The sequence below is a fragment of the Dunckerocampus dactyliophorus genome, chromosome 1 (assembly GCF_027744805.1).
Source record: "Dunckerocampus dactyliophorus isolate RoL2022-P2 chromosome 1, RoL_Ddac_1.1, whole genome shotgun sequence".
Classification (NCBI taxonomy): domain Eukaryota; kingdom Metazoa; phylum Chordata; class Actinopteri; order Syngnathiformes; family Syngnathidae; genus Dunckerocampus; species Dunckerocampus dactyliophorus.
The window spans coordinates 19082890-19102153 of NC_072819.1; the positions used below are offsets into that span (position 1 = coordinate 19082890).

The 19264-nt window shown below is 42.2% G+C and overlaps 1 protein-coding gene across 4 annotated transcripts in view; it reads right to left on the bottom strand.

Annotated features, from left to right (window-relative positions):
• The window catches only part of LOC129181767 (copine-9), a 134163-nt gene that overhangs the window by 32430 nt on the left and 82469 nt on the right, over window positions 1-19264 (bottom strand). For all 4 annotated transcript variants that reach the window (XM_054777368.1, XM_054777394.1, XM_054777376.1 and 1 more), the window contains 2 exons: window positions 11346-11409; window positions 9559-9662 (listed from right to left, as the gene is read on the bottom strand). In XM_054777368.1, coding sequence (XP_054633343.1) covers window positions 9559-9662; window positions 11346-11409 — 168 coding nt within the window. The remainder of the gene's footprint in view (window positions 1-9558; window positions 9663-11345; window positions 11410-19264) is intronic.

Sequence of the window (19264 nt, forward strand, 5' to 3'; positions counted from 1 at the left end):
AATAAGTGTACCTTTCAAAGATCATTTTAAAGTTTTTAATACACCTATGAAGATAAGACTGGATAATTTGTTTGTTTCATGCAAATTTTTGTTTATTAAACATTCTGTATTATATTTAAACAGCCAAAAAACTAAATGGACCTCAATGTATAAAAAACAAACTCAATGTACAACAAGTAGATACTGATGATGATGATGATGATGATGATTCATTTATTTGAACATTCTTTTTTTCTTCTCGCATTCTTTCACATCAGGATACATCTCATATCACAATTCCAAATGTCCAAAAGGAGCAGGAAGAAGCAGAGCTTATTCATCCTACCCTCTCTTTCTTGCATATTGGTAAGGTAAACTGTCTAACACTCAAATATCATTCTCTTCATTCCTCAAAGTATATCATCTCACTAAATATAATTGTGACTAACATTACAAATAAAGATTTGCAAAAGCACCCACCAGCTAAGTAAAATGAAACCAGGGTGTTAGAAAATAATAATACTGACAACTTATAAAAAATAAAATGCTCAAAAACAGTCAGTAGTTTACAGAACCAGGACTGCACCCATATACCGTAGTGAAGTAAGGCAATAGTTTATACTTCACTTCCAAACACTCTTTTACACACACTTTATGACACTTCTTGGTCTGGCGACTTCAGCAACGTGGAAGTGTGACACCAGTTCAAACACAAATGCTAATAAATCGCTATTAAATGATAATATCGAGTCACTCGTGAGCCTTTACTGCCATCTCAATGAGCGCTGTGGCTATGCCCGCTCACTTCCGCCTTTGTCCAAACATACTAAGGTGACACAGCCCTCCAAATATCTGTCTTTGGCTATGTCTGCTGGTAACTAGCAGCCTGTAACCCAAATTTTAGCTTGCAGCCGAGATACGGCTAGTATCTAAAAAAACATGTGTTAGTTGTAACACTCGTGTGCCAAGGTACCACTGTAGAAATGCCAATAAAAATACCTGCAGGGCTCCAGCTCGTACACATACTGAGATTCTTCACTTTCTTCAGCTGGGTCCAGCAAGTGGTATTTAAGGCTCAACGTACTACGGTGACAACTCAACTCACAATGACAGTAGATGCAAATAGCTTTGCTTTTGTTGAGAGAGCCAGGGCTTTGAAGCTAAACTTACCATTCAAAATACCATTTTCTTTTTCCATTTCTGATCAATATTTGTTCCCACATGTGGCTCCACATTCACTGCAACATTGCCGGGTTTTGTCAAACTACAGTGTGGGCCTAGGGTAAAACAGGACATGCGCATGTTAATCGCGCATCAACAAAAGTAGTGGCGTTAAAAGGAATTTCTGTTACCTCGTTATAAACGCGTTAATTTTGATAGCCTTAATAGCTATATAACAAAACAAAAGAAAAACCTCAAATTGACCAACATTTTTGAAGTTTCGACGTTTCTTGATTAGTTCATGGTCAACTTTGTGTTGAAGAAGGTGTGTCTGTCTCTGAATCACAGACATATTTGATAAGAGCTACAAAATCCTCAATAGGATTGAATTCAGATAAGGAAAGCAGTCAGATCATTATTATTATCTTTGAGGCCTTTGGTTGCTCGCCAAGCAGTGGAGTACTTTGATGCTTGTGATGGAGTGTTGTCCTGCATAGAGATTGTGGCCTTCTTTTAGGCTGCACACTTCCTCCTGTGCTTGATGAATTTAATTCTCGCAAACTGGCAGTAGGGTTTATCTGCAACCCAAAAAGGTCCAACTAGGTCATCCTTAATGAGTTCTTACGAGACTTACAGCAGGTCCATTGGTGATCCAGCCACATGCCCATCTGACTGGTCCAACATTAAATAATATCTGCTTCTTCCTACTCCTTTTCAGACATGTTGGATTGTGCATGTGTAAACATGTGATGCACTTTAATGTAACACTGTTAAGCTATTACATTTAGAATGAAAGAAACCAAAAACTAATTCTAATATGAATCTTTATACTTCAACTCATAAATCCTTATAGGCCACACCTTTCCTCGTTAAACAACCACTTGACAATTGTTCAGTACACTAAATTGTAAAGATTAGATTTTTGAGAGCTGGAAGATGCTCAGAGACAAAAGGTTAACAATAAAATGTACTCTTGCCTAATCACTGTCCATACAGTGTCATAAAAGAGGAAGCTTTGACAGTACCCTTTGTTGCATTATGGCCATTCATTTAGACTCTAGCTCCCCACAATGGGGTACGTGCACCCCCAGCGATACGCCAATTGTCATTGGGGGTGCGTGAATAAAAAAACAATTAGCACTCACAATTACGAGTGCACCTGAACGCCTCATAGCACAGAACGCATGTCATAGCAGAAAGAAGGAGACACGGCATGAACTAATTCATTGCTTTGTGCGAGTTATATGAACATATAAAGTAAGTAAGTAATTTGATGACTATGTTGTGTATTAAGAGTGTTTAATCTTGAAGGTGTCAGGATGAGAGAATGGAGATTCTCCAGAAAATGAGGTTTTATCACTGCTGCTTATGTATTTTTGTACTTTGGATACTGCTTTATCATGTGTGTTCAACATTCCCTTTCAATTTTGTATCAAATTAATATGCAGATAGCGATTGCAAAAGTGAAGCTGAAGTTCAACCCATTCAAAGGGAAGGATGCCAACATCCGGCTGAAATAAAAGATATGGAGGATGAATACTTCCATACTTTATTCATCTCCAAGAGAAATTCACATCTTATCTATTCATCAGTGCTCATGTAAAACTTTTATCATAATTTGACCATGCACAATACAAATTTTTGAACCAGAATTACTTATTATAAAATTAATTAACCAATTAATCATGTTTAATATTTCAATTTCATGAAATGTAAAAATGGTTTATGTTTTTTAAGTGTGCAGCAGTAGGGGGTACATGGCTTCAAGTCAATTGTCTGAAGGGGTACGCAACTGTAAAAAGTTTGGGAACTGCTGATTTAGATGATGACTGTGTTCTGTCAGCTTCAAAAGGTAAACTTTTAAAACACTTCAACCCCACCTTCTTTTTTTTAAGTGTGAGTCACTGTTTGTGCTTACAATAAGTGGTTGTTCTGAATTGGGTGACTATCCAACCACAATTCATGAAAAACAGGCCTACACCAGTCAGACAACTACAGTGGTTTGAAAAAGTGTTTGCCCCTTTCCTGATTTCTGATTTTTTTTCTGTTTGTCACATTTAAATGTTTCAGCTCATCAAACAAATTTAAATATTAGTCGATGACAACACAACTGAACACAAAATTAAGTTTTTAAAAGAACCTTTTTTTATTAAAAAAATCCAAACCTACATGGCCCTATGTGAAAAAGCGATTGCCCCCGAAATAACTAAATAACTGGTTGGGCCACCCTTGGCAGCAACAACTGCAATCAAGCATTTGCAGTAAATTGCAATGAGTCTCTTACAGCGCTGTGGAGGAATGTTGGCCCACTGGAGTGCTATTGTGCACTTTATGTCACGTTCCACTTTGTGCCTCGCCTGTTTTTGCCCTTTGTTCTGTCCTGGTTTCTTCTGATTGTGTTGTTTTGTTTTTTTAGCTGGCTGGAGGTGGGACAACTGGACGCACCTGCTCTTGATTGGCGCCAGCCACATTTAAGTAGATGGATTGCACCTGGGAGACACTGGGTTATTTATCATTGTTTTCTACATGTGTATTTATGGACTTCTCCTTTTGAAACTTATGGACATTCTTTATCGTTGCAGTATCATTGCATTATATTTGTCGTTCATGTGTGCACAATGACAGCAGCTCTTCTCTTAAGGTACACCCTGTTGCTCCTTGCTCTCCACCTCAGCCCCCCTTTTACTATAGTTGTGTGGCTTTTTATCCAGGGTGCTTTTTAGCTTCCTTAATTTGCACACCTTTGCCCTTTGTTAGTTTAACCCTTTGTGGACTTTATTAAAGAACTTTTTTACTTGTACACCTTCCTCCTTCCTCCATTATGGACCTAGCGGAGGTGGACACAAACAGGCTGGCTCTCCGCAACTCGGTGCAGCGCATCAGCAAGCTGGAGGAGCAGTTCAACGCGTTGGGTCTCGACATAAACAGCATAGCCGATCGACAAGACGCCTTGTTGGTGGCACTCGAGACCCAGCTTGTAACCCTCTGGTCGGCGCTGCAGCTAGATGCCTCGTCCACAGCGCTCCCTGTCACCGGAGTCATTCCACCGGACCAAGCCGCCCCTACGTCACCTGATGCCAGGTGGGAGGAAGCCGCCTTATGCTGGGCGAGAGGAGTCAACGCCTATTGGATTCTGCTTTCAACTCTCTCCACTCTGTACATTTTTTTCCGAGCTCAACCTACGCAACGCTTACCACTTTGTTCGGATCCGTGAGAGGGATAAATGGAAGAGAGTTTTTAACACCCCCCTTGGACATTTGGTCATGCCTTTTGGGCTCACAAACGCCTTCGCTGTTTACCAAATTTGTATTAACATTCTTTGAGACAGGCAACTTTGCATTTGTTTAGCTTCACAATATACTGATTTTTTTCACAAACCTTGGAAGAGCACGTCCAGCAGGTTCTGTTTGTTCTCCAATGGCTCCTTGAAAAATGTGCGTTCCTACCTCCTCTGTTTTCTTTCTCAGGTTCATCATGGAGAAAGGGCAACTTAGAACCGACCCACCTAAAATCCAGGCTGTGGTCAAGTGGCCTGCTCTTACATCATGGAAGCTTCATCGGAGGTTCCTCGGCTTTGCAATCTTCTATAGACAATTTATTCGGAGCTTTAGTCGCGAAACCTTTGACAAGGCATCCATCAATTAAAGTGCTGTTTACTTGAACACCAGATGCCAACGCCACTTTCATTAAACTAAAATCTTTATTTACAAGTGCTCCTGTTATTATTCACCCTGACCCCTCTTCTCAATTGTATGTTGAGGTGAATGCTTCCGACACCAGCGTGGGGGGGGCGTCTTCTCTCAGCGCTCCACCTCCGTCCAGAGGCTGCACCCCTGTGCCTTCTTCTCCCGCCACCTGACCTCAGCGGAACATAATTACGATACTGGCAACAGGGAGTTACTGGATGTTGCACTGGCGCTGCAGGAATGGGGCACTGGCTGGAGTGCTCTGAACTCCCCTCCAATGTGCACACGCACCACAAAAACTTGACGTACACTTGCTCCACCCTAGACTGGCATGTTGGGCACTTTTCTTCACCAGGTTTAATTTTACCCTGATCTTTGCCCAGGCTTCCAGAACGGCAAGCTGGACGCCCTTGCCTAACTCACCCATCATTCCCCAATCCCGGATCCATGGTATACTCCAGTGAGATGTAGAGAAGCAGGTGGCTGACTCAAGGACACCCCCGTGCCTGAGGCCTGTCCGGCAGGCCGCTTGTTTGTTGCCCCGAGGCTTTGCTCCGATGTCCTCTGCTCGGCACACAATTTCAACATTTCTTGTCATCCAATTGTTTCCTGCACCATCTCTGTCAAATTCCACTTTTTGACCCTCCTGTGTTTGCCCTTTGTTCTGGCCTGCCTTCTCCAGCCTGTGTTCTTTTTTTCTTGATTGGCTGCAGCCAAATTTAGGCATATGGATTGCACCTGGGAGATGTTGGGTTATTCATCATTGTTTTCTACTTGTATGGACTTCTCATTCAAACTTTTGGATATTATTTGGCGTTGCATTATTCCTTTGTGCTTAATGACAATGTGCTTCTCTTGGCAATGAATGACACATTTTTTTACACTTTTTTTTCACAGTTCTTCATCAACTCTTCTGAGCTAGCCTCTACAATTTTCTTTCTTAAACTCCTCAACTTGCAGGTTAGACCCCATCGCTAATCACTAGTCGCTTCTTAGAAAACCTAACTTTGATCCACATGTATTAGCTAACTACTGACCAATATCCAACCTTCCATGTTTCTCCAAGATCCTAGAGAAAGCAGCTGCCAATCAGTTACATCATTTCCTTCAAAACAATCATCTACTTAAGGTGTTTCAGTCAGGATTTAAGATGCAGCACAGTACAGAAACAGCACTCATGAAAATTAGGAACAACCTTCTCACCGCCTCATACAAAGGCCTCACTTCAGTATAAGTTGTATTACACCTTACAGCAGCATTCGACACAATTGATCACCAAATCACAATATGGAGATTAGAACATGCCCTTGGTATTAAAAGAACTGCATTAAAATGGTTTCAGTCCTATTTGTCAGATCGCTTGCAGTTTGTATCCATTAGTAATAAAGAATAAAAGTTCACAGCACCACAGAGACAAGATAGCAAATTATATTACTGCCCTAGATGGTCTTGCACTCACCCCTCACAATACAGTCAGAAACCTTGATCAGGACCTTTCCTTTAGTTCCCAAATACAACAAGAAGTGTCAAGAACAGCATTTTTCATTTACGAAACGAACAAATTCAGAAAATTCCAGATGCAGAAAAAACTACTACCAGATGCAGAAAAACTTGTTCATGCTTTTGTGGCCTCCAGGTTGGAGGTACATATAAAGCACTACACGGTCAGGCGCCAGTATATCTTAAAGAGCTTCGAGAACCCCATCAACCTAGGAGAACACTGCACTCCCAGAATTTACAATTACAGTCAAACTTGTCTATATTGGCCACTAGAGGGAGTCTGCAAAAGTGGCCGCTATAGACAGGTGGCCTCTATACACAGGTTGGTGTCCAGTTTGAATGTTGACCAGTAGAGGAAAAAAAATGGAAAAAAAATAATAATGTTGACCAGTAGAGGGCACTGCGGACTGCGGATACAAGTTGTACAGCACTACTAGGCTTGTTATTATCATGGTTTATGGTTCATGGTTTTAATTCATCCTGAACATGCATATGAGTCAAACAGTAGCACATCACATAGTACAATTCACAATTTTGCATGTCCAAAAAGGAGTAGGAAGAAGCAAAGCTTATTTAATCCTACCCCTCATCAGTTTCACATCAGTTGCAATACATTTATTCACCTCTTGTTCTTCCAAGTGTACTTTGTAGGTCTACATGACAATGTAGTGCAATCATAGCCAAAGTTTTTACTTACTAAAAGGAAGCTAGAGGCTTAATAATAACTGATAGAATATATCCACGACCCACAGAACAAAGCTGTGCTCGTAATGTCTTACGCTTGTTTTTAATATTTTACTTTTTATACGACAGCGTGTCATTACAGCTTTAGTTCATCAGGAAGTGAGGGGAAGTGACGGTGGGCGTCCCGAGCAGGAGAGCTAGGCTCAGTGCTAGCTGTGAGTTTCGAGAGAGTTGGGAAGTGTGTTTATGTTGGCGTGGATGTAAAGTCCTGCAGTGTTCTCCGCTGTTAATAAAACCATTAAAGTGCATCGGCGACGTGAGTCTCTCCTTCCCCACAACAAGCGGCATTACAGTATTGACCAGTGCACACCAGGAAATAAACGGTGTCACTTGTTACAGGCATTGGCTGGACAGTGGGGCTTGTTTAACCTTTGCCTTGTGGGCAAGCAGGAAGGAGAGACGATGCTGAGAGATGTGTGTGTGTTCTGAGCTGCTGTCTGGTGGCCGCGTTCAATAAATAAAGTTGGCAGAAGCAACAGGAGAAGTTTCCTTCTTTGCTTCGGAGCTGAATAACACTGACAAGTTAACAGACTAGTAGCGAACGGAAAAGAAGACGGCTTTTTTTGTGTCGAATACAGAAGATGAGGACTTTGATGGATTTGTGGATGAGGATTGATCAAATATAACGTGAGTACATTCTAAAATACTTCAATTAAGTACAACCAAACTCAGTTTTGCTCCCGCTGCTGCATGCATGCTAGCGTATGTTTATTTTTTATTGTAGCGTCGCTGGGAGCACGTCCTGTTCCCAGCCTACTTTGCGGTAAAGTTTTGGTGCAAATGCTCTTAAAGTTACATGTTTGACCAGAAAATAGCAAGCTCAAAAGAAAACGGCTTTTTTATGTGGAACAACTGACAGTTTGTGTGGATCTTGTGAATGAATGTGACTGAGCTAGGACTCAGTAATTAAAGTCTGGACACGACGGCTTCATAGATTGAAAAACGAAACTTTTTCATGCATGAAGCTTCTACTTGGGTTGGTAATTTGGCCGCTATATGCGGTCAGATATTGACCAAGGGAGACAAAATGGGTGGCCGCTGGCCGCGTTGGACAGGTGACTGCTATACACAGGGTCTATAACATGTAAATTTGCTGCGGGGGATTTTACAGTGGCTGCTATAGGCAGGTGGCCATTCTATAAAGGTGGCCGCTAAGACAGGTTTGACTCTACTTGCTACTCCTAGAATTTTTAGAAGTACAATGGGAGGTAGAGCCTTTAGTTATCAGACTCCTCCTCCGTTGTGGAACCATCTCCCGTACTCAATCCGGAGGGCAGACACCCTGTCTGTATTTAAAAGTCAACTCAACACCAACCTCTTTGCTAAAGCAAATAGTTGGATCGAGACAAACGGCCGCCTGACAGAGCCTGGGTTCTGTACAGGGTTTCTTCTCCAGAGGGAGTTTTCCTTGCCACCGTCGCCAAGTGCTTGCTCATGTGGGGTTTCATTTGGTTCACTGCTTTCATTTATGAGTGTGACCTAAACGTGTGAAGTGCCATGAGATAACTGCTGTTGTGATTTGGCGCTATATAAATAAATTTAATTGAATTGAAATTCTCTTGAGGATAAACTTGGCTCCAGCATCTCCCAGAAGGTACACCCAGTTTCTCCCTGCTCTCCAGCTGGGCTCTCCTTTTACTTTAGTTGTCTGACTTTTTTTCCATGGTGCTTTTTAGTTTACTTAATTTGTGCGTTTCGCCCTTTGTTAGTTAAATCCTCCGTGGACTGCACCCCTGTCTCTGCATTTGGGGTCCAGCACTTGTCTGCACATATCCACTTACATATACACTGTAACTGCACTCGTCCAACGTAACAGATGGCATATATCACATACAACAACAAAGCATTAAGGAGTGGGACAGGAGGACACAAACATTGGCAACACGAGCACAGCTATCTGAGCTACAGAACATTACACTCACATTTTAACAGCAACATCTTGCTAGCATGCTTCTTCGCTGAAGAAAAAACATAATGACCAATCTCACAGCTCCCATGTCTGTAGCTGACTGACAGAAAGTTGACAGAGCAACAGGCTTTATTTTAAGAAGTACCGTGATGCCTGCTTTTTTTCCTCTACAAAGTACCGTATATATGGGCCGAGCTCACTTAGCTCAAAGCAGATCAGAGGTGGTGTCATGTCTATCAGAAAGAAGGCTTAAAGTTCATGATGTCATCAAAACCTGCAACTTCAAAAGCGACCATTTGAGCGCTCTTCTGTCAAAAGTGGAGCAAGCAAGTGAGGGAGATGATAGAGTTTTGTCATGTTTGATGATCATAAACAGCTTCTACAGACACAATAAAAAAAACATTTTGCATAATACGGCACCTTACATAAAACAACTCATTATGTGACCCACGTGTGTGCACTCCCTACAATGCCTAGGAAATGTTCTAATGAATATTTCTTGCTGGAAAAACTTGATTTATTGTGTTACTTGTATTTATTTTATTTTGAGTAGCCTATGAGGCTCCTTCTCAGACTCACGTTCCGTCCTCGTTGCTGCGATAGAAAACCAAGAAGGGGTCTGATTTGCCAAAAAAGTCTTTCTTATCCAGCTTGTTGGCACACAGCTGCATGGTAGCAATATCCTGCCAGGAAAGAAGACAAATGGGGATTGTTGAAAATATCTATAATTATTTAAGATGCAATTTCATTTCAAAGGTAGCAACCTGCTGTGTCGCACAACTAACCCATCCTGGGTTCAGCTTTTATGCGTGTGTGACTCAGACGCAGCAATTTAGAAGTCAACAATCAGTCTGAATGCAAAGCGATTGTCACACTTAAAAGATTGTATAATGCATAATAGCGATGCAAATTCCCAAGCACCGGTGGCGGCTCATCTCAATAATGGCTGCATACATTTACACTGTGATTTCAATCCAGTGTTTCACTTAAAGTATACATTTTATTGGTGGGGAGAAACAAATTTTATCTTTGGCTGTCTTTAATGTAGTAAGAGAGGAATAGGAATAGCCTCATACATATGTATGGATGGTTACACCCATTAATGAGACGCCATTTTATTACGGCTGCTGTTTTGAGATGCTTGGGATGCCTCAGCGGAGGGCGAGATGGATAGATTGTCCTTGATGAGACCTTTTATTCATCGCCTACGGTCGTGAGGCATCATGGGATACTATGGATTTGTCAGCGTCCACATACTAGACACAGCGCATTCCTTTTTCTGACTGCTATTTGGGTCATGTCTAGCTTCCCCAGTGGTGTTCAAGCATTAATATAAAGAAAAATGACAAGGAAAGAGGACACTATGTTTCCACAGCTCTCACGTGCGTTCGGCAACGTTTTAATATGTTTAAATAACATCTGTTTTGGCTCTTGGGGTTATGGTGCTCATCAGAGACATAGAACAAATTGCCGAGTGCTCTTGTAATGTCTACATTACTTTTAATACTACTGTAAACGATGAATCAAAGGCTGCAGAAGTAAAGGTTGTTAGGCTGGATTAAATACATTCCAATTCTGAAAAGAACTAACGAAATACCATTTATTATTTTGAATAAAAAAATGAAGTTTTGGTGTTAAAACATGGCTGTTTGCTACGTTTCTTCCCAATGGGATGTGCTTGCGCATCATGTCACACACACACACACACACACTGACTTATTTCAGCTTGTGTAGCATGAATTTGTCTCCTTTTGGGTATAAACAGAACCCTCTTTCTTTCTGCTTTGACTAATGTTAATGCTACCCCATTAGTACTTCACGGAGACTGACCCATCTTTAGAAACGTCACTCCGATTATCGATTGATTCAGTGTACAGTATACATGTAAGAACGATCTGGTTTCCAATCCAGTCTAGTGTGTTAACCGACACTGAAAAGTCGAAGCTGGTTTCAGCCAAACTCAAGCAATTTAGTGTATGTATACACACTGAAAACACAAATTTAGTGGTTTTATCCATGGTTGGTTACATGATTAGGTATATAAATAGATCATGATATTACTTGTAGAGAACCAAGTTGGGACTTCATTTTAATGTTTGCATCTCTGGAGAAGTGAGCTAAAATTGAGCATTTATTCCCATCAACTCCAAGGAAAAAAAACAAAAAAACAACTTGAACCCTGACTAAGTGATTTACATGTGAAACTCCTGTTCATTTGTCACATTGTACGGTCTCTTATGGAAAGTTGGGTCGATCATTAAAACTTTTCTGCAGCCGTGTGCGTGTATCCCATTATCGGTGGCACAGTTTGTAAGTGCATAAATGTGTGTGTGTGTGTGTGCGTGTGTGTGTGTGTGTTTACTGACCCTGCAGTTGCTGAGCTCCTCAGCAGTTAAGATAATGACCCCACACTTCTTTCCTGGAATTCCACTGAAAACAAAAGAAGAAGCATGAATATATTATACACTTTCATGGACTGTAAGTTGTATTGCAATGTATTTGTAATTATTACTCCCTATTGACCCACAAAACTGTTTTGTTGTGGTAATTTGCGGAACTATGCTAGACCAAGTGCATGCATCCTCTCTATTTTACCCTTAGGCAATGTCCACATGCACTTCGGCATAAAGTATTTTTTTTTACCACTGCAAGCAGCAAGTGGTGCTATATGTTCAGGTCATTTCCGCCAACCAGAAGACAAAATGTAATTTTTTGGAAAATGGCAATGGTCAAGGTTTTGTTTGTTTCAGACATGAGAGATATTCAAACATTGTGAAGCAGAATTCTCCAAGCGTTGGATTGTTCCACTAAGAGAACGTGAGGTGGATTTAGACCATTAGTTTTACCCAACTGATGATGTGTTGTTGCAGTAGTAACCCTGCTCACTGACAAATTACATGTTGACATTTGAAAAGGAGTAGGAAGAAGCAGACCTTATTTAATCCTACCACTTCTTCATGTCTCAGTTACTGATATACTGCATTTATTTATAGTACATGATACAAAGTTTGTCATTGTTTACACCTGTATTTATTTATTAATTTATATTTAATATCTGAGCATCTTTTTTCTTCATCACTACATAAGCTATCTACCTACCGTTATACATTCTCGATTCTTTTTCCCCCCTAACATGTCTAACAACAAACTCAGTAATTGCTAAGACACTGAGAAGGGGGAGGATTAAATTATTCCTGTTAGTTTTTGGACGTATTGAATTACGCAAGTGTAAACATTTAATATTTCTGTATTTAACTTGTTAAGCATGTCCGAAACACAAAAGAAAACTATGACCGTGACCAACCTTATATCCATTCTTTGTTTTAAATATCCCTTTAAATGAACTTATACTGGTATATGTCTGAAGAATGCCAAACGTTTATTGAATTGTCACAGAAATGAGAGTGAGACGATGGTACATTAGTGACAGACGGTGCACAAAAAGAGCTAAGTCTGGCTGCTGTTTGATCAATATTTTTCCCAAATTGAGTGATACAGAGACCCTGATTGAAAACGGCAGCATTGTTGAAAGATTTAGATGCAAAAGTTGAAAGAAGAAGAGTGGCTCAACAGACCCCTATGAAGAGAAAGAACATTGGACCTAGATTTCCCTAGCGATGGCGAGTGTCTGGTGGCCGGGCCTGCACCGATGGGGCACAGCCCGAAGAGGCAACATGGGTCCCCCCTCCACTGAGCTTACCACTCATACGAGTGGCCAAAGGGGTCAGGTGCAGAGTGAGCTGGGTGGCAGTCAACAACAGGGACCTTGGCAGTCTGATCCTCAGCTGCAGAAGCTAGCTCTTGGTACGTGGAATGTCACCTGGTAGGGAAGGAGGCGGTGCTTGTATGCTAGGCGGAGAAGTTTTGGCTAAATATAGTTGGACTCACCTCGATGCACAGCAAGGGCTCTGGAACCAGTCCTCTCAAGAGGGGCTGGACTTTATTCCACTCTGGTATTGCCAGCAGGGAGAGGCGATGCACAAGGGTGGCAATTCTTGTTGCTCCCAGGCTCACGGCCTGTACATTGGAGTTGAACACAGTGAACGTGACGGTAGTTTCCCTCCGCCTTTGGTTGTGGGTCCTGACTGTTGTTTGTGCTTATTCGCCAAGCAGCAGTTCAGAATACCCGCTTCTCCCTAGAGGGAGAGTGCTCCCTCGAGGATTCCCTTCAGGGGGGCTTCAACACTCACGTTGGCGGCTACAGTGAGACCAAGAAAGGCGTGATTAGGAGGAACAGCCCCCCGATTCACAGGGGATCACAGATTGTCCATAACGAACAATAATAATAATGTTCAAGCATAAGGGTGTCTGCATGTGCACTTGGCTCAGGACACCCTAGGCCACAGTTCAGTGACGGGCTTTCTGGTCGTGTCGTTGCACTTGCGGCCACATGTTTTAGACACTCCGGTGAGAAGAGGGGCGGAGCTGTCAACCAATCACCACCTGGTGACCAAGCGGTTTGCGGCTCTGGTGGTCGCCGAGGAAAAAACATGGGAGGAGTCTGGGGAAACCATGAACAACGACTTCTGGACAGCTTTGAAAAGATTCTGGGCTACCATCTGCCATCTCAGGAGGAGGACGAAGTACACTGTCAGAGAAGGCTTCCTCAATCCCACTGACACGTGTTCCAGTGAGGAAGCAGTGCTTGCGGACTCCACGATGGGATCTCCTATCTCTGGAGCTGAGGTTGCCTAGGTGGTAAAAAAGCTCCTTGGTGAGAGGGCACTGTGGGTGGATGAGATCCGCCCAGTGTTCCTTAAGGACCTGGATGCTGTGGGGGTGTCTTTGTTGACACGACTCTGCAGCATCGGGAGAATATCGGGGTCGGTGCCTCTGGATTGGCAGACCTGGGTGGTGGTCCCCCTTTTTAAGAAGGGGGACCGGAGGGTGTGTTCCAACTATCGTGGGATCACACTTCTCAGCCTTCCTGGTAAGGTCTATTCAGGGGTTTTGGAGAGGAGGATCCACCGGATAGTTGAATCTCGGATTCAGGAGGAGCAGTGTGGTGTTTGTCCATGTCGTGGAACTGTGGACCAACTTTACATTCTCTGCAAGGTCCTTGAGTGTGCATGGGAGTTTGCCCAACCAGTCCAACTGTGCCTTGTGGACTTGAAGAAGGCATTCGACTGTGTTCCTCGAGGAATTCTGTGGGGAGTACTCTGGGAGTACAGGGAACCGAATCACCTAATTCGGGCGGTTCACTCCCTGTATAAACAGTGTCAGAGCTTGATCCTCTTTGCTGGCAATAAGTCTGACTCGTTCCAAGTGACGTTTGGACTCCGCCAGGGCTGCCCTTTGTCACCGATTCTGTTCATTACTTTTATGGACAGAATTTCCAGGAGCAGCCAGAGTGTTGAGGGGATCCAGTTTGATGATGAAAGGATTGGGTCTCTGCTTTTTGCAGATGATGTAGTCCTGCTGGCTTGATCGGGCTGTAATCTTTAACTGTCACTGGATTGGTTCAGAGCCGAGTGTCAAGCAGCTGGGATGAGACTGAGCACCTCCAAGTCCTAGTCCATGGTTATTGCTCGGAAAAGAGTGGAGTGCCATCTCTGTGTCGGGGGTGAGATCCTGCCCCAAGTAGAGGAGTTTAAATATCTTGGGGTCTTGTTCACGAGTGAAGGAAGGATGGAACGTGAGATCGACAGTCAGATTGGCACAGCATCTGCAGTGATGCAAACTCTTCATCGGTCCATTGTGGCGAAGAAGGAGCCGAGTCGAAAGGCAAAACTCAAATTTACCGGTCAATCTACGTTCCTACCCTTACCTATGGTCATGAGCTTTGGGTAGTGACCAAAAGGACAAGACTGCGGGTACAAGCAGCTGAAATGAGTTTTCTCCATAGGGTGGCTGGGCTCTCCCTTAGAGATAAGGTGAGAAGCACTGTCATCTGGGAGAAGCTCAAAGTAGAACCGCTGCTCCTCCGCATTGAGAGCAGCCAGATGAGGTGGTTCTGGCATCTGGTCAGGATGCCTCCTGGACGCGCGTCCCTGGGGAGGTGGGACAACCAGGACACATTGGAGGACAATGTCTCTCAACTGGCCTTGGATGAAGTAGCCGGGGAGGGGAATCTGATCTTATCTGCTTATGCTGCTGGCCCTGCAACCCAGTCTCAGAAAAGCAAAAGAAGATGGATGGATGGATGGATGGATGTTCGAAAGATGATCATTTTTAAGTTGTTTGTAATTATCTCAAAGCCTAGCATATTCTCATTCATACATATTGCATATTTTATTGTAGGTAGGTATGTGTGACAAATACCTTTTAGGCTAGTACAGATATGAATCTTGCAACCATTGTAGGCACATCACCATAAAGCGCTGCAACATAATCCTGCTGTTTTTACATGTGCCATCGCAATATAAACAAGAAAGCATTTTAGTCAACATACAAACTCAATTTGTGTGTAATGACGTGTAATGACAACTGAGCTGAAATCCTAAGCATTTTGACTTTGAAAAAAGCAACAAAATCACTTGGCTAAACTCACTGCCATCTGAAGAGGTCTTGTAAAAAAAGGAGGGAAAAATCAGACACTGGAATAAACTCATAAATGTGTCCTATTTTATTTTTTCAATTACCAAGGATTCAAGATCTAGGTCCGCTATCACCAAATGGCGGACCTCGGTCCGGATCCACACCCAGTGATGGCACTTTTCCCGTGACCAGGTTAATGGGAAATATAATAACATGTAATCATTTAAGTTAGGTCATGTAATGTGCCACGAAAGCTGCCAAATCAAGTCTTTTATGTTCTTTATGCACAGCCAGCGATCCCATGACAAAAACACCAGTGGGAACACAAAACAAAATGCACCAAAGTGCACACCAACTATCTTTTGAAATTTTTGGTCTAGAGCAGAAGAATACTGAACCACAAGTGTGAACACAGCTTGAATGTATCCCTGTCCAAGATGAACTAACGTGACTATTAGCTAAGAGTAGGTCATAAAAGCGTTAGGTGAGGGTTAAAGTATGATCACTGCTTAAGACAGTGAAAGTGTAATGACCTGATGTCTCTGAATGCACCTTGCATTTCTGCTATTTTCCTGCTACACCAACACAAGGTGCGTGCCATGTTTATGGACGATTTGGCCAATCTTGAGCAGGAGAGATGTCAACTGTGAACTTAAGGTGCCAGCCGTCCAACACACAGCTAGATAGCGTCTCACTTCTCCAGCTCAATATTTTGAATTGTATTTTTCGTTTATCTGAGGAGTTGAATGACAAGAATTGGACAAGAATTTAAAGCTGTTTCATCTTTCATCCAGGTCCAAGAGCAGGTGCTGCCATTCAACTCATCAGGTATACCATGTACCGAAAAGCTTTACACACACTTTTTGTTCAAATAATTTTTGAATTTGTGGATAAAAATATATTGTTCCTGAGAAGAAAGAGGGAGGGTATAATACTTGAAACACTTTGAAAAGTAAGCGCCCTCAAGGCAGCCCCGCAATTGTTGCAAACAGGCCCTTTAAATATAAGATATTTAAGAAGTTTGAGTTGAAACATTTCTGCAATTTGGGTTGTCGCTTGCCACTGAGTGCTGATGATGGGTCCCGCAGCCAAACCAGTTGAGAACTACTGGGCTGAGATGAATTAGAGGCAACTGAGGTTTTAAAATGTCTAAACGTGTAATTATGATGTAACACAGTTCTGCAGTCTTAAAATCTAATGTTTTCTTTACTCATTCAACATCCAAATAACCCTTGTGGGTCCATAGGTGTGCTGTAACAGGGTTACTGTTATTACGAAATTATGTATTCATTATATTCAGTCTAGTGGAACATGCAATGTCCAAATTGAAGAAACAATCAACCTATTCAAAATAAATTATGTTGTTCTTATTAAATGTAAATCCATTTGTTTCTTATTTCAAATCAAGTCATGGTGGCAGCACAGTCAGAAGGGGTAACTCAAGAATTCCTCCTACTACCAATGATTCCTGGTGCCTCTGGGGAATGCACCAGACAGATTGGAAGGATAACCCCCATCTATATTTCCTGGCTCCATACCTAAGGGTCTTCTACAAGTTGTATATAACAGGAAGACCTCTAAAAGACGGCATGGAGCCGGTATCCTGAGACTGTGGCCTAACTCAGCTGACTCTTTCTTGACCTCATTGAAGATGTTAAGTACTGTAACTCTAAACTAGAGGCCAGGGAAACTCATTTGTTGTAGCTGTGAACCTTCTTTCTAAGAGGAAAAAGAACAATCTTTTTAATTATCTCTCAAGGGGAAATTCAGTTTTTTGAGAGAGAGCAGCAGTACCTCAATCTGTAAGAAAGGTTGAAGGTCACTATCCAAGTCTCATGACCATAGGCAAGGGCTGGGCTATGTTACCTTGAATTGAAATTGAGAGCTTTGGCTTCTGGATTCTCTCTTTCCTCACCAAAAAAGACTTACGCATCAGAAAAAAATGCTGTAAACTTTGGGTAATGGGGTTAATAATTAGGGATGAGCCGGATACTCGTTGTAGACGGGTCTCCGTTACGGATAATGTATTTTTGTACGAGCATGAAACAAGTACAGCTCGTCATTATCTGTAATTGTGATGACGGAAAATCGTCATTATGTATTCACTCTTCATGCTCTGTGATTGGCCAGTCGCACACAGCGACCGCCCCTCCCGAGATAGACTCGCTGGTGCTGCAGCCAGCGTCACAGTCTGTATTGTGTCTGTGTGTCAGAGCTTGCACACAGTGCAAGCATTTCCCTCCCATATGCGCCAAGAAGTAAGACTGTACAAGGACAAAATGAAAAAGAAGCACTTGTGCAAGTACATTTTCCAACCCTTTCATTCACATTTTGTTCCTGAAATAAGTCCATAAAAAGTAAATCAAACTAGAGTAACATTTTTGCGCATCTGTATATAAATCTACAGGTCTCCTACGACTTTTCTTGGTTCACATTGGCAACTCGCGTTGATGTGCAATGATGTGTCAGCCGTACAATATAGCTAACTGACATAGCTAACTGGCTATGTTATCAAATGGATACTGGAGCGTTGCAGGCTGTCTGTGACATAAGTGCTGTCCCACACTAAAGACTTTTTTTTCGTTTGTATGCATTGTAACTCCGCTCCGAATTCCCGCACAGCGTGCATTAAAAGAGAAAGCTATTCAGTGTTTCTTTGGTCATGCATTTACTGTGTAATCACAAAGCGCTCACAGGAGGTTTGCTGCTGGAGCAGACCTCCTCGACCCGGTGTGTGTGCACCACTGTGGAAGTCTGCATCAAGCCTTTACTTAAAGCGAGGGTCATTTAGTGATAGTGCTACGAAACACAGCATGGACACACTCATTTGTTAACACTCCCCGCTCCCTGTGAAATATGTAAGCCAGGGATGTCCAAAGTAAAGCCGGGAGGCCATTTGAGGACCACATTTTTCATGGGCCTGTGAACGGCACATTGTTGAAACAAAATATAAAATAACTGAACTGAATAACTGAAAAAATAAAACAAAAAAGCATAAAATAACTAAGAAAAGTTTGAGAGTTGATACTAAAAACTAACATCACTTACACACATACACAGTACATATATAGCTGAATAATAAACAATAAAAACAGCAACTTCTGTTCAATCCATGTCAATTTCAGACTTAAAATAATGTACTGCTTTAAGCCCCACCCATTTCCGGTTAAAACATGCCCACTTCCAGGTTTGTGCCTCGCCCATTCCAAGTACAGATACGGCTCCAGATAATTTAAATGGGTGAAAAGATACAGATACAGATAGTGGGTGTACAGTGTTCCCTCATTTATCGCTGGGGATAGGTTCCCAAAATAGCCTGAAATAAGTGAAATCCGCAAAGTAGCCAACTTCATTTTTTTTACAGTTATTATATATGTTTTAAGGCTGTAAAACCCCTCATCATACACTTTTTAATCATGCAATCAGTCAATCATGCATATTTCACTCCTGTCACCGAGCCTTTTCGTCCTGGCTGCAGACGAAACGAAGATTCATTTCCAAGCGAGCAAGCAAGCAAGCTAGTGATGACACAGGAGACATGGCAGGACGGCACAAAGGAGATTGACTGTAGACCATTCTCAATCAATCAGGACACAGAAAACAATTGGCGGTGCAGATGGACGAGCTAAGGAAGAGATAGACAATGAAATTCTTCTTAAAGGGCCAGGTTTGGCCTGTAACAGCGTTCATACACTATAATAAAAAAAATGTTTATTTGTTTATCTGAGTGTTTTAGGCTTTTTCCTTGAGGTGGAAAAAGACACAGATGAGATATGTTTATTTGTAGGAATTCTCATTACTTATACTT